At 40.7% G+C, this 14,625-nt stretch overlaps 1 protein-coding gene and 1 long non-coding RNA gene across 2 annotated transcripts; one reads left to right on the top strand and one right to left on the bottom strand.

Annotated features, from left to right (window-relative positions):
- Positions 1-321: 321 nt before the first annotated feature.
- On the top strand, positions 322-9,079 carry LOC116848088. The gene is made up of 2 exons (XR_004378904.1): positions 322-8,376; positions 8,482-9,079. It is a non-coding gene; the product is annotated as an uncharacterized LOC116848088 (long non-coding RNA).
- Positions 9,080-11,690: 2,611 nt separating this feature from the next.
- LOC116848095 lies at positions 11,691-12,298 on the bottom strand. Its single transcript, XM_032823861.1, has 2 exons — positions 12,201-12,298; positions 11,691-12,087 (listed from the first exon to the last, which is right to left on the bottom strand). Exon 2 carries the CDS (start codon positions 12,081-12,083, stop codon positions 11,721-11,723), a length of 363 nt encoding a protein of 120 aa, XP_032679752.1. The 5' UTR covers positions 12,084-12,087; positions 12,201-12,298; the 3' UTR covers positions 11,691-11,720.
- Positions 12,299-14,625: the final 2,327 nt, after the last annotated feature.

Raw genomic sequence — 14,625 nt, 5'->3', positions numbered from 1 at the left:
TATATCATTACTTGTAATCACTGAAGAGGATCTGCGAAATGAGACCGAAACGCGTATGATTTTTAATAAAAATTTGTTCTCATTGCGAGATTGTGTCACTATGTTTTAATAGTTTATAATAGCACTATACAACCTGTGCGTGAACTCTAATTGTCCTTAGGTTAATGTTGATATACTCAAGAAGAGTTTTTTAGTTATATTATTTCTAAGATTAGATAAGTATGCAATAGTAATTTCTCACAAATTCTCAGAGTATTCCAAAGAATGATTCGCGAAATATTCATTATAATGTTTCTCTTCTCTCTCTCTCTCTCTCTCTCTCTCTCTCTCTCTCTTTCTCTTTATATATTAAAAAAATATTAATATTAAAAATATTATATTAAAAAAGAAATATTTAAAAAAGGTATTTTTTTTAGATATTTATGCTTTCTTCAGATGAAGGTCCGCGTGATCTTCGCTTACACATTATCATGAGAGAATATATAGTTAAAACTAAAAGATTTGGTTAAGATGAAAGATCAAATAAAATATTAAAATAAAAATAAAAATCTTTTCACAGCACTGAAAGAAAAGAGAAGAATTAATTCTCCCTCGTTTTAATTATATGAAATAAATATAAAAAATAGGTAATCGCATTTGGTGCGCATACACCAGTGCTGTTGAAAAGATTTTTATTTTTATTTTCTTTGATCTTTCTTTTTAACCAGATCTTCCTTTAACTGTATAATCTTTCATGATGATGTATAACGGAAGATCACGCGGATCTTCATCTGAAGAAAGCATTAATATCTGAAGAGAATATACTTTTTAAATATATTTTCTTTGATATAAGGAGAAAGATAGAAGGAGAAAAGAGAAACATTAAAGTAAACTTTAATATTATATTTCCATGTATTGTCGCAAGTACGTATTTAGATAGTGTAGGATATTTTGCAATTTTGAACAAAAGACGAATAAGTAAACAGACGGATGATGCCGTGTCGGCTGAGAAGCCGGCTTTCACGCGAGCGACACGTGATAGCAGGCATAACGCGTTTCGGCGCCGTGAGCTCGATCAGTTGATTAGCTGATCGAGCAATTCTTGTAAACACTTTTTCAGCGTGGCTGTTTTTTCCGGACTATGCTCACACATGTCCCAATAGGATCTCACCAACAGGTTACAAAAGCGGGATATAAATTTATAATGCGAATGAAGAGAACAGAGTCAGAGAAAAAGAGAGAAAGGGATCAGAGTTGCATTAATTGCGTTGCGCGAACGCGGGATCTGAGGACCGTGTGAGCAACTCTGTAACTAATAAAGAGACGTATTTGGGAGGATAAAAAACTGAGTATTTTGAGTCAGGCTTTTTCCCTTCTGCAATCCTACAAAAATTTGGGGGCTCGTTCAGGATTAGAATTTGGTCAACTGGATCATTTGCGAGCGAGAGGGACGGCGATCATTTTTGAGTGTGAGGATGAGCGCGAAAGATCCGTCGGACCTTACGACCAATTGAAGGAGAGGTTGCGAGGGCTGGGTTTATCTATGACGGGAAATAAGGCCGAGTTGATTGCTCGCTTAAATGAGACGGATCCACCGGGAAAGTGGATGGAAGAGATTTCCCATATGGTGAAGACTGGCACGACGGCGCGAGAGGACATGAGTGAGTTGGATGCTGGAGAATTAGTTGAGCGCAACATGAGATGACGAGACGAGGAGACTCCCAGGACTTTTCAAGGTTAAGCCTTACAGGTATAGCAGATTTACTCAGTTGCTTTGACGGCAATAACGGTGAAAATTACGAAAAACTAGGAAAAACAACTCAGACTGATACGAACGATGTACCGTTTGCCGGACGGGCATACGAAGATCCTAATAGGAATGCGATTAAGAGGAAAGGTTTCGGAGTGGCTACAATCCAGACCGGAACATATCGAGCTGTCGGTGGATGACCTTTTGGATGGACTGCGATAGATGTTTAACCATCAGCTTGGCAGAGTGATGCTGAGGAAGCAGTTCGAGGAACGCGTATAGAGGAAGGATGAGACGTTTTACCAGTATGTACACGAAAAAGTAATTCTGGGTAATCGTGTACCGATCAGTGAGGATGAGCTGGTCGATTACCTTATCGACGGGATATCCGTGGCAAGCTTGAGGGATCAAGTTCGTATCAGTGGTATTGCAACAAAATCTTCACTGCTACACGCTTTCAGTGTGACGCTGCGGGATGGAGCTTCGACGAGCGGCGCGCGAGGACCGGCGCAGCGACGGCTGCGACGAGATGAGGGAGATGTACCGAGAAGCGATAGCCCTCGTGGACACCGTGAGCGATATTTGCTTTAATTTAACGCGAACTTAACCGTAGACGGACACGTATATCCTATTCTTGTTGGTCGTGTCGAACACTTCGTTAAACTATGATTAGCTTATTGGTACCGACTTCCTGAACGGCGTCGAGGTGACGATGAGAGCTGGCGAGATTTCGATGAGGCCGTTGTTAGAGTCATCATGCGTGGACGAAGGCGTGCCCGAAATTTTTTAAATTAACATAAACTTTAACAAAACCGATAATATCGACGTAGCGCTTTCGGATTCGGATTGCCAATACAAAATTAGAAATTTAGTAGACACTTACGACTCTGTTAGGTCGCGCGACATAAATTTAAAAATGACCATAATTTTAAAAGACAAAGAACCCTTGTACCAGCGAGCTAGGCGGCTATCGGTAACGGAGAGAAAACAAGTTAACATACAAGTTGAGGAATGGTTAGGTGAGGGCATTATACAGCTGCCTCTGTCCGAGTACGCGAATTCGATTGTCCTGGCAAAAAAGAAAGACGGCTCCGTGAGATTATGCGTCGATTACCGGCAGTTGAATAAAAAGACTATTAGAGATCGCTACCCGTTGTCGTTAATAGAAGACCAGTTAGATCTGTTGCAAAGCGCTAGATTTTTTAGTACGCTCGATTTGAAAAACGACTTCTTTTACATTCCGATCGACGAGCAAAGTCGCAAGTACACAGCCCTTATTGTCCCTGACGGACATTATGAATTTTAGCGTGCTCCGTTCGGTCTGTACAATTCTCCGGCCGTGTTCCATCGTTTCATAATATTGTGTATTTCATAATTCATTGTGTGCGTTTCATAGAAATCTCGTGCAGAGAAAAATGGTGTTGACATATATGGATGACTTGATAATTCTGTCTACAGATTGTGAGAGCGAGATAGAGAATCTCGGAATTGTATTGAAAACTGCGAGGCTGAGTTATTAGTTAACTGGAGGAAATGTGGATTTTTGAAAGTGTGTGTGGAATTTCACGGTCTTGTTATAGAAGAAGGGCGGGTATATCCTCCTCAAAATAAGGTGAAGGCGGTCCAAACATTTCCTGAACCTATTAATATTAAACAGGTGCAAAGCTTCTTGGGATTAAGCGGATATTTCCAAAAATTTATACCTCGATATTCCGTCATAGCACGTCCACTAAGCGATTTGTTAAAAGCGGGCATTCCACTTGTTTTCAGTGAGCGCGAAAGGGATGCGTTTGTTCGGTTAAAGGAAACGCTGAGCGACTAGCTCGTGTTAAGTTTATACACGATAGGTGCGGCGACCGAGTTGCACACTGACGCGTCAATGCATGGGTATGGGGCAATACTTTTACAAAAAAGGACAAAGGATGATGCGTTTCATTCTGTCTATTATAGTAGGAATAAGACTACTGCGGCCGAGCAGAAATATCCGAGTTACGAGTTAGAAGTACTGGCAATTTGTAACCATCCGTCCGAACGACATCGTAAAAGTTACCAAGGAGTTACCATAAGGTAACTCTCGATAGAGTACACCCGCGCTCGAGGGGTCGCCAGACCGAAATCGCATTCGTGCGACTTAATCACCTCCTACAGAGGCAGGGCACCGCAGTGCCCTGAGACCGCGATACTGCACCCGCTAGATACGCGCGGACAACGCCAAACGTGACGGCTCAACCGCTGCACGGCATCACGCATTAGAAGAACTGTCAATCTCTCGCCGAATAATGGATCTCGCCGCCACAAGATTTAAAGATCCGAATATGAACATCTCGCCACGAGCGCGAGACAATCAACGCGTCACAACACCGACCGCGTCCCGCGGCCACCAGCGGCCCCGACGTTTCCGAACCGTCAGCGACAAAGATAAACAGACTCGCACGGCGAGCAAAAACTCAACCATCAAACCAACGACGTCGAGAAGCCTTGTAAATACGCATTGTACATAGCCAGCTGAGTTAGAATAAATAGCATTTAATACCTATACCACTGTTTCCACATTTATTACATCTGCCATGCACGGACCACACCGACTCGTAGCATATCCCGCACCAAACGCAAAATAGCGTTACAAATTATTAGAGCTCTAAAAAAATATTGTATTTACTTTTTGGGGATTTTTTTACTATCGTGACCGACTGTCGCGCGTTCGCGGCGACTATGAATAAAAAAGACTTATGTATACGCGTGGCGCGATGGGCTCTGCTATTAGAGAAATTTAATTATAAAATCAAGCATCGCCTGGGTAAGAACATGATGTACGTGAATGCACTAAGTCGTCAGCCAGTCTCGTTGTGTAATTTGATTGGAGCGCGAGAAGACGGATTGGCGGTCAAATTAAAAAATGCGCAAAAAAAAGTTGACGATGTAAAGAGGATTTTCGATCGCGCGGAATAAAATAAGATTGACGGTTATATTATTAGAGGCGGCCTGCTTTGCAAGGAGAGCGACGGTGATTTGCTTGTTGTGGTGCTGAGATCCATGCAACACAGATTATCCGTCAAGTATATGAAAGAGGTCACTTCTCCGTAGCGAAAATAGAAGCTATTCTGCAACGTGATTATTGGATTCCGAAAGCTAAGCCTAAAATTGAAAATGTGAGGAATTGCATCGCATGTATACAGGCGGAGAAAAAGCAGGAAAAGCCAGAAGGATTTCTGAACCCAATAGTGAAAGGGGATGTTCCTTTAGATACTTATCATATTGATCACTTAGGACCACTTCCCTCTACTAAGAAAAAATATAATCATATACTCGTAGTGGTCGACTCTTTCATAAAATTTATATGACTGTATGCGACTAAGACTATGAATACAGCCGAGGTTTTAAGCTTAAAGAACAGTCGGTAATCCGCGCAGAATTATTTCAGACCGAGGAACGGCATTCACTTCGAACGATTTTTCTGACTATTGTGCGGAGGAAATTGAGCATATTTTGACGATCACCGGAATATCGAGAACTAACGGGCAGGTGGAAAGAGTTAATAATTATTATACTTCTATTGACAAAGCTTGCGAATCCGAGGTGGGAGGAATGGTACAAGCACTTAGAATTTGTCCAATAATGTATTAATACCACGATAAGTCGGAGCACGAATATTAGTCCGTTCCGCTTATTATTCGGCGTACATGCGCGACTGCGGGACGATCCTGAGATTCGCAGATTGTTAGAAAGGGAATGGGCTGAGGCTTTCCAGGACGAGCGCGACGAATTGAGTGAACAAGCAAGGGAGCATATAAAAATGGTTTAGCGCGAAAATAAACGTGGTTATGACCAAAACAGGGTGGTTACTGCAAAATATCGGGAAGGAGATTTGGTGGCAATCAGACGAACGCGGCAAGGACCTGGTTTAAAATTAGCGACCAAGTACCTCGGGTCTTATCAAATAATTCGGGTGTTACGTAACGATCGGTACCTGGTGCAGCGAGAAGGCGAGTTTGAGGGGCCTTTCAGGACCTCAACCGCTGCGGACTATATGAAACCGTGAGCACCTAGAATGTCCGACGACGAGGAGACAAGCGATGGCGAGGAGTGATATTCGGTCGGATATCGCTGCAGGATGGCCGAGTGTAGGATATTTGAGATTTTGAACAAAAGACGAATAAGTTAACAGGCGGATGATGCCGCGTCGGCTGAGAAGCCGACTCTCACGCGAGCAGTGATAGCAGACATAACGCATTTAGGCGCCGCAAGCTCGATCAACTGATCAGCTGATCGAGCAATACTTGTAAATACTTTTTCAGCGTGGCTGTTTTTTCCGGATTATGCTCACACGTGTCCCAATAGTATCTCACCAACAGGTTACGAAAGTGGGATATAAATGTATGATGCGATCGAAGAAAACAGAGGCAGAGAAAAAGAAAGAAAGAGATCAGAGTTGCATTAGTTGCGTTGCGTGAGCGCGAGATCTGAGGGCCGTGTGAGTAACTCTGTAACTAATAAAGAGACGTATTTATGAGGACAAAAAACTGAGTATTGTGTCAGGCCTTCTCCCTCCTGCAATCTTATAATAGCATTTAGCTATTGTACATTTAGCATTTAACAATGTAATTGTTTACATTGTCAAGTGGCAATTTATAACTGTTTTATTATTGTTATCTCGTGTATGGTGGTACATTATTCAACAAATTTATTGTAGATCTCTTTGTAGTGTACTTCCAATTAAAATAATTAATAATTAAATATATTGGGTTGCAAATGGAGCACCCCGTTAAGAAAACAACATTTCGTGCTGTATTTCTGCCGTGTTTCTGTTGTTACGTTTGAACGACACGTGATAAATTTCTACTGTGTTTCTGCCATTACGTTCGAGTGGCACGTCGTGATCGATTTCTGCCGCATTTCTGCTGTCTCATAATGTTATTTAATTAATTTGATTTCTAATGCCTTTTTGTTCGCATAATTTGACATCATTCTTTGTTCGATTTTATGTTGCTTCATGTCGAAAAATCATGTTTGCACTTAATATTTAAATTTTTCTCTTGCTATGCTCTGTGACGTGGCGGTTTCGCTGTCACCAAATTAGTACTTATAACTGGGAGACGAGGAAAGCTGTGCTCGCGCCCCCTTCTCCCGCGGGAAAGGCAGCAGCGAAAAATTTAGTCTCGCACGCCTTTGCGTGCGGGAGCGCGCGTTCTACATTTTTGTTTTGTTTTGTGTGTTTTGCTCCTGCGGCAGGCTACCGGTACCGGGATGGAGCGACGGCGGACTTGGAACTAGCGACGAGCCAACGGGCCAGGATCCACTCCTTCGCTAGCATAAGCGAAGGGGGGCCCCAGCTAACTTGACGCGGGTCGCGAAGAAAGGCTGGACATTGAGGATCCGATCCCGGGGGACGCCCTGGGATACGGGACATTTCCGGCAGCCACCGGCGCGATCGCGCAAGTCGAGGATGCCGTCGGGCACAGGAGTCCGTCGACGAAGAATACAGAAAATTCGGCGGCGTCGCGCGGGCCCTGTAAGGCGCCCGCGCTAGAGCCGTACGCTCCAGCAGGACCAATAGGACCTAGCGGCTATCGGCGGCGAAGATCGCGAGCCGAGGGAGCCTCGCGCTCGCGGAAAATTCGTCACTGTGCGGATAGCGAGCGACGCGAAACCTTAGGCGAGCGCAGCAGGACAACGAGTGAGCGAGCGAGCACAGCGGCGGAGTCATAGACCGAGAGCGAGAACGAGAGCGGGGCGAGAGCAGCGGGGGAGATTGGTGAGCCGTCCTCAGCCTACAGTTCAGCACTCGGGTACCTCGAGATCGGGGTGGTTGCCGTCGCTTCCCGACGGCAACCGGAAAGGTTCCTCGCCGCCTTTTGAAGAGTCAGACGAGCTCGCTACCGCGGATTAAAGCTAGCGAGACCGCGGAAATTTAGTCGTCCTTCCCACTTTGTCTGCCGCCTCTTTACCGCGTTCGCGACTGCACAGGACGGTGAGCGACTTACGTATTTCTTGTGACTGCGCGCGTTGTAACACGGATATGCGGGTCTCCGAGGGCGACGGAACACGCGTTGGTGAGCTCTGTCGCGCGTCGGGGAAACCGAGGTCGTAACCGCGGCATCTCGGGAAATTCGGCCGCTGTCGCGGGCGGAATCTTAGAAATAGAATTGGGGTCACAGCTCATATATGGTGCCTTATTTTTGTACTATTTATGCCATATCATGACGCAGATTCTGTTAGATTTCTGTTACATTTGTACACGCACTATCTGACATATCAGATAGTGTATCATACTTTGTTATTGTCTAAATTATGTCAACATAGTGTGCAGCACAGACTTAGTAAAACCTGACTTTTGCAGGCTTGGCTATCTAGGGATTAAAGAAAAGCAAATTGAAAAGTTGAAGGATGAATTTCTCCGGTAAAAAATAATAGCTTCAATAGTACAACTACCACTGTCACCACCATCACATGTATCAACAACTACAGTACCTTCAGCAGCTGCAGTTGCTTCTATTCCATTACCACTATCGTCACCAAAGTCTTCATCAGCAACAGCATAATCGTTTTGTCAGTTATCGTGTTACCATCATCATTACTACTACTACCACCACCGCCACTACCACTACCATCAAAGATAAAACATGCAGCAATTATACAGTCAAGATCAAGTAAGAATTATCATCATACGATTTATAAATTTAATGAATTAATAAATAAAGTAATATATTTAATTTATATATGTATATTAATATAAATTATATAATTTATTCTAGGACCGGCAAGGTGGTAGAGAGCTGGTATTCGAGGATCGGCAAGAAGGTAAAGGGGAGGAAATTATCATCGTGGAAAAGGAACATGGTGGAAAGGTGGGCGGGGTAATAGCATCTACAGTAAAGGAGTAATAAAACAATATTATTTCTCATAATTTATGAAATGTATTGTAATTATTTATAAAACTTAATTAATAATCATAATCATTAACTTAATTATAATCATTATAAAACAAAAAGCTATATTTTTATAATAAAATAATTAATAACTTTGAAATTTGTGAATAATATTACTTTATTTACAAGAAAGTACACATTACATCTATGAGAAAGATTATAATATCTATCATAAACTTTCTCTTAGATAGCATTCATGGTGTTTATGTGTGTGTTTTTGTAATATTTATATATTTTTTGATTTTTTACATTTACAGATAACCGAGGAAGATATAATAGTAATTAAATTATTTGGAAATTTAGAAAAACAACAAATTAAGATATAATTATGTTACTTGCAACAATATGAAATATAGGTATCAAAAAAACCAAATAGCATACAATATTTCTAAAATACTTTAGAAATATATTGTTACGTTCTGGAGACCTCGGCACGTTTTTTTCACATTATTCTCCTCTCCTTCCCTTTCCTTTCCTTTTTCATTTTGCTCTTTTCTTTTTTACTTCCTTTTTCTATAGTGCTTTCTTATCTCCTCGTCTTCCCCCCTCCCTATTCCGTCGCCTTATCCCGTCGAATGTGATTACATTATCAACTATTGGTTATGCGCGAAATAGGAAATAGATAATTTTAAGCATCTCATGTATAAGATGTAAATCATATAAGCAGGTCTCCAAACATGGGAACGCAGAGAAACAGGGCGGGAGGGGGGGAGGGGGCGGTGAACGTGCGAAGAAACCGCAAGTGGTGGACGCGGGGGCACAGGGGCAAGCGGGGAGCCGTACACTCCCCGATCCGCAGGGAAGCTATAAACGGACTTTTGAATCAGTAGCGTATTAAATACGCCGACGCACAGTGTAAGATTTCTCTGATCTGGCGGGATTTTATTAAAAAAATGGAAGTTAAAATTTTTTAATAACCATTGAATATGTGCTAAATAACTAATATCTTATTCAGAAAATGCAATGGAATAAATAAAAAAGCTTTTAATACTAATTGTAAAGACAGTCGGAAGTTCAACGATATTACGATAAGCGTTGATATATTATTTGTAGAGCAAATATTCATAGTTGATTTTGAGTCCTCAGTATATTTTCCGAGTATTTTTATTCCCGATTCTTTTTTAATACCATTTAGTACTATGTTACTATGTTACTATGTTATAATTGACTGTCGAGCGATTAAATATTTTTTTTTACTCTATGATAATTTAAAATACGTCTTTGAAATCCGAATAATTTGTGCTAAATATTATTTTCAAGTATATTTTTAGTTAATTATACAGCTTTATACAGCTTTATACATCTGGCACTAGAATCAAAATAACGACTAATGACCTAGTTACTCAGTTTTGAAGGAAAATACTGCGCATGCTTGTGCCATTCAAAGATTTGTAGAATTAATTGTTAAGGAGAGATAACAAGCTGAACGAAAAAGTACCACTTTCTTTATGAATTTATTACGAAGAAATTCATACAGAGATTGAAACGCGGCTTGATACATGATATTATATGTACTTTCTTTTATTTGAAAAAATTTATCGCATGCAAATTTGTTCGAAGGAAAATTAATTTTAGTATTTTTTTTCCTCGGTTTGTGTGGTTACATAGGTAATAGTAAAATACATATGTAATAATGGCCAAGTTCAAAATGATTGAATATTTCATGTGATTTCTTTTTAGCGCTTTTTTTAATTGTGAGCTAATGATTCTAAGTGACAAGAAACCGAAGGATATAATATTTATGTAAATCCGCGAAATTTACTAAATTTTGGTTTTTAGTGCATATTTGATCCGTCATTTTAAAAATCAATATTTTTATTTCAGATTTTTTAGCGACCCAAAAACTCTAGAAACAAAATATTTTAGTATGTCTGTGAAATTCAACAAATTTTGATATTTGGCCCACTATTTTGAATCCGCCATTTTGAATTTAATAAAATATATTTAGAATTCTTTAAGTACAATTAAAATCAATATTTTCCCTAAACTTTCAAAAAATTAGAAAAACTATTTCGATATGAAATAAGCATTTTATACAAACTTATATCTTTTTCGGAAAAGTTTTTCTCTTCAATCTGTCATATTAAAATTTCCTTTTGAGATACAATAATTTCAGCCATCACCTATGGAAACAGTGGCTCCAAAAACTACTATATATATAGTTTCAGAGAAATTCATTAGCGCGTTTGATCGTTAAAGAATTAAGTTCCTCTAGAATTGCAATATCTTACACTGTGCGACGGCGCGACAGAGAGATGACGGCGGTCTAATCGACTAGAGATCCTTTAATAAAAGATTGGACACCATCGCCTGTAGATACTAGATTCGCCATGTTGGGTCCAAACCGGAAGTATACTTATCTCATTTTAATTTATTGCACCAGTTCAGCAGTGCAGCCAGTGCTGCTGAAAAGAATAGACCACTGCTTGTGTTGTCATTTAGCTAATGATCCTAACCGGAAGCAGGAACCCAAACATGGCAGTCAATCAAAACGTTAATATATGGTGTCCGATCTCTTATTACAGGATTTCTATAATCAACCGTGCGTGCGCACGTGCGATAAAAAATAGTAGAACAAGGTGCTAGATTGCAATTAGAAATGGCGCGCGCGTGACCGCGCGTGATTGCGGCAACAAATTAATGTTTATTTAAAAAAGAAAGAAGGTCGCGGCGACAGTTTTATTGTAATGCGTGGTGTGTTACGTCTTGAACTTTCCTCGTCGCCGTTGTCGTCGTCGTCGTCGTTGTCGTCGACTTTTTGCCGTTGCACGCGCGCGCGTGGCGTTAAGCCGGCACTATTTCCGAGAGATCTCAATACTTATGTTTTTACGTCGATGATATATTATGATAGCGCTGCAGCGGTCAATTTCTATTATTATTTTTATTTTTTAGTCAATTTAGAAGTATAATATAAAAATAATAGACAATTTCTTATTTAAAAATGCTTACTAGCTAAAGGGAATAAAAGGGTGTAATAAAAAAGTAAGATGAAATAGAAAAACATTTTTTTATTGGTTGTAATAATATTTTTCAACAATAATCTCGCGCTTATTGAGGATGCCGGCTTATTGAGTTTTCCAGGCATTCCTCAATACACTGTCTACACTTAATCGCCTCTCCTGCGTACAATCTTTTTTGCAGAGTACGCAGAAGAGTGAGATTTCCGGATTGAATGTGCTCCGATGGTATATAGTGTGACGCGTGTGAATAAGCGTGTAATTATTCAGATGCTCTGCGTTGAAGCAATTCTGGCACATCTTGCGTCGTCGATAGCGCTCGTCCTTTATATAGACGTTTTCCTCATTGTTATTTTTTAGGCAGTAACAACCGTTGAGCGTGATGTACGTGCCCTCTCGCAGGTGATCTTCTGGCAGGACCCCGTAGCACTCGTTCCAGTCTTTGTTGAATTGTTCTGCAGTTGCTTTCATATTTCTGAAAAAAAATTTTTTTACAAAATATATATCATTCAAAATATAATATCGATCATTCAAAATATAATAAGTATAACATTTTTTTAATTTTTTTGTGAAAAAAAAATTACTTACTCTGCCTTTTTTGTGGAAATGTAAAAAAATGGCGATTTGCAGATGTTTTCCCTTCTTTATTGCTGTCGTCGTCGTTCTTGCAGTCGCTCGTTCGCTCCTTGTGTGTTTTACGGAAGAATTCGCCGTCCGATTTATATAGCATCTCTATGCTGATAGCAATATGCACCGCTTTATGTAATTTTTTAGATAAAAAATCTAAAAAGGATGCGGTATCCGTTGCACTTCCTCGTTGTCGCGCATTTCCTGATTAATCGGCGAGTTATTGCGGAAAAGGATGCTGCGGCGGCGACTGTCCTTATCGTGGAAAGGACCGATGCGTATAGTGTTACGCGGTTGAATATCCTTCGGAAATTTGTATAAATAAGGGCTGCTGCATACGATTTTTCCGAATAATAAAGAGAATAAAAGTTTGAACAAAAGATGCAGCGCATCGGTAAAAGAAGTCAACAAGAGACCGTATAAGTATCGCTGTCGGATTACGAAAACGGTGATAAGGTAGCGATGACGAACGACGCTGCTCGTTTCGCCGTCGCCGCCGCTAAAGAGGAAGAGGTGATGTATCTTTTTACACCTAGCGATTTTGTCTGCGAGTTATTTGCGGCTCCTCGCAATCTAAGGATGCTGATAGCGAGTGTGTCGAAATATTCTGACGCAGCAGAAAAAGATCGATCCGGAGATACGTCGGGTATACGAACGCGCCAACATGAAAGAGATGTTTCTTAACATTTACAATACTTGGCTGAAGGAAGACATGGTGGATGAGTATTGTTCGAAAGACGACGTAAATTCCTTCATGAGGATGCATATACCGCGGAAATTTTATTTACCATTTTTCAGATGCGGATTGATGACCGAAGAAACATACCGGGAATCGATATGCACGCACGACGAATATGTCAACACTCTTCCCGGTATGACGACGACGATAACGAATACAAATAACAGTCCTATGTTATCGCCGCGTTTATCGACGCAAAGTCCGGCGAAATCGAGAGAAGAGGAGAGAGATCGGACATTGGAGAAGAAGGACAACGGCGACGAAGACGACGAAGCAGCTGTCACCGCTGCTACTGCTGCTACTGGTACCGATGATGATGATGATGATGATGATGTTTGCGAGAGGAAGAAGAGGAAGACTGAGGAAACAACAACAACATCGGCAACAATGCGCTGTGATGGCTTGAAATCATTACTCCAGGTTTTTTCCAATGTACCTGATCGTGTTCCTTAATACATTTTTCTGCAGGAAAAATCGGGAAAGATGATCACAATAAAATCACCGGGTGAGACAGGCGATCAAATCGTTCATATACAGATTTACGAAATAAAGGATATTGTGAGGAAGGAATAGTGTATATGATGGAAATTCGCCAAGCTTAGATCGCAGATTCTTATCTCTGCTTCCGAAGTCGATTTTAAACAGGCACTCCTGAAGCAATTGCTAGATTTGGCAGCCAATGATCTAAAGGATGTCCCCAGTGTCGTAAAAGAGGTCAGAATGTATACAGAGTGTCCCACAACTGGTAGAACACCCGTTAGGGGTAGGTAGGGAGTACAATTTAGAACTGAAAGTTCCTCTTCCGTTTTTGAATCCGACAATTAATTAACGAGATATTAATTAATTAAGTCTGCCAATCTCTTAACGTCCTGAGTGAGCGCTCAGGGACGTAGAACATCGTGGGCTCCTCAAGGGCCCTACTTGCCCGTTTTCCTCCCCTTTCTGTACACACATACTAAAATCATTCATGATATTCAACTATCGACATGCAGAAAACATTCAAGTCACCTACACATTCGAAGGAAATATACCACATATGCCCTCCGACAAATAAGGTGCAATCATTCTGCTCACTCGCACTAAAAACATTCAAATTATCTATACACTTATAATCGCACACAAAAACACCCATACATGACCTTCACACATTGAAAACTTGCCATCCCCTTAGTCTCGGTCAGGCAGCCATCTACACACTCACTCACTCACTCATCCATATTTATTCCTCTGTGATGCAAAAAAGGGAAGAAAAACAGACAAACAAGGCCTCTGAGGAGTCCACGGCGCCCTGCGGCGCTAAGTGCTCACACGGGGCGTTAAGGGATTGACAGACTTAATTATTATAATTAATATCTCATTAACCAATTGTCGGATCCAAAAATGGAAGAGAAACTTTCAGTTCCAAATTTTATCCCCTACCTACCCTTAACGGGTGTTTTACCAGTTATGAGATACCTTGTGTATCGTTTGAACAGCGGCAATAATATTTTTGCGATCGCTTTTTTGTATTTTAAAATTCCTAATGTTTTTTGTGAAAAAAATAAAAAGAATTTTTTAAAAAGTTAATATCTTTTTTCGTTCCTGATCCTTCTAAACACACACACACACACACACACACACACACACACACACACACACACACACACA

This window comes from Odontomachus brunneus, unplaced genomic scaffold (genome assembly GCF_010583005.1).
Source record: "Odontomachus brunneus isolate Ranch 3 - 2012 unplaced genomic scaffold, Obru_v1 Obru_scaffold_089, whole genome shotgun sequence".
Taxonomy (NCBI): Eukaryota; Metazoa; Arthropoda; class Insecta; order Hymenoptera; family Formicidae; genus Odontomachus; species Odontomachus brunneus.
The sequence above is the reverse complement of the archived record's forward strand: the minus strand, read 5'-3'. Positions and strand labels throughout refer to the sequence as shown.

Bases quoted from the DNA above. Each gene is read 5' to 3' on its own strand.
- LOC116848095 (XM_032823861.1), bottom strand. From the start codon at position 12,083: ATGAAAGCAACTGCAGAACAATTCAACAAAGACTGGAACGAGTGCTAC.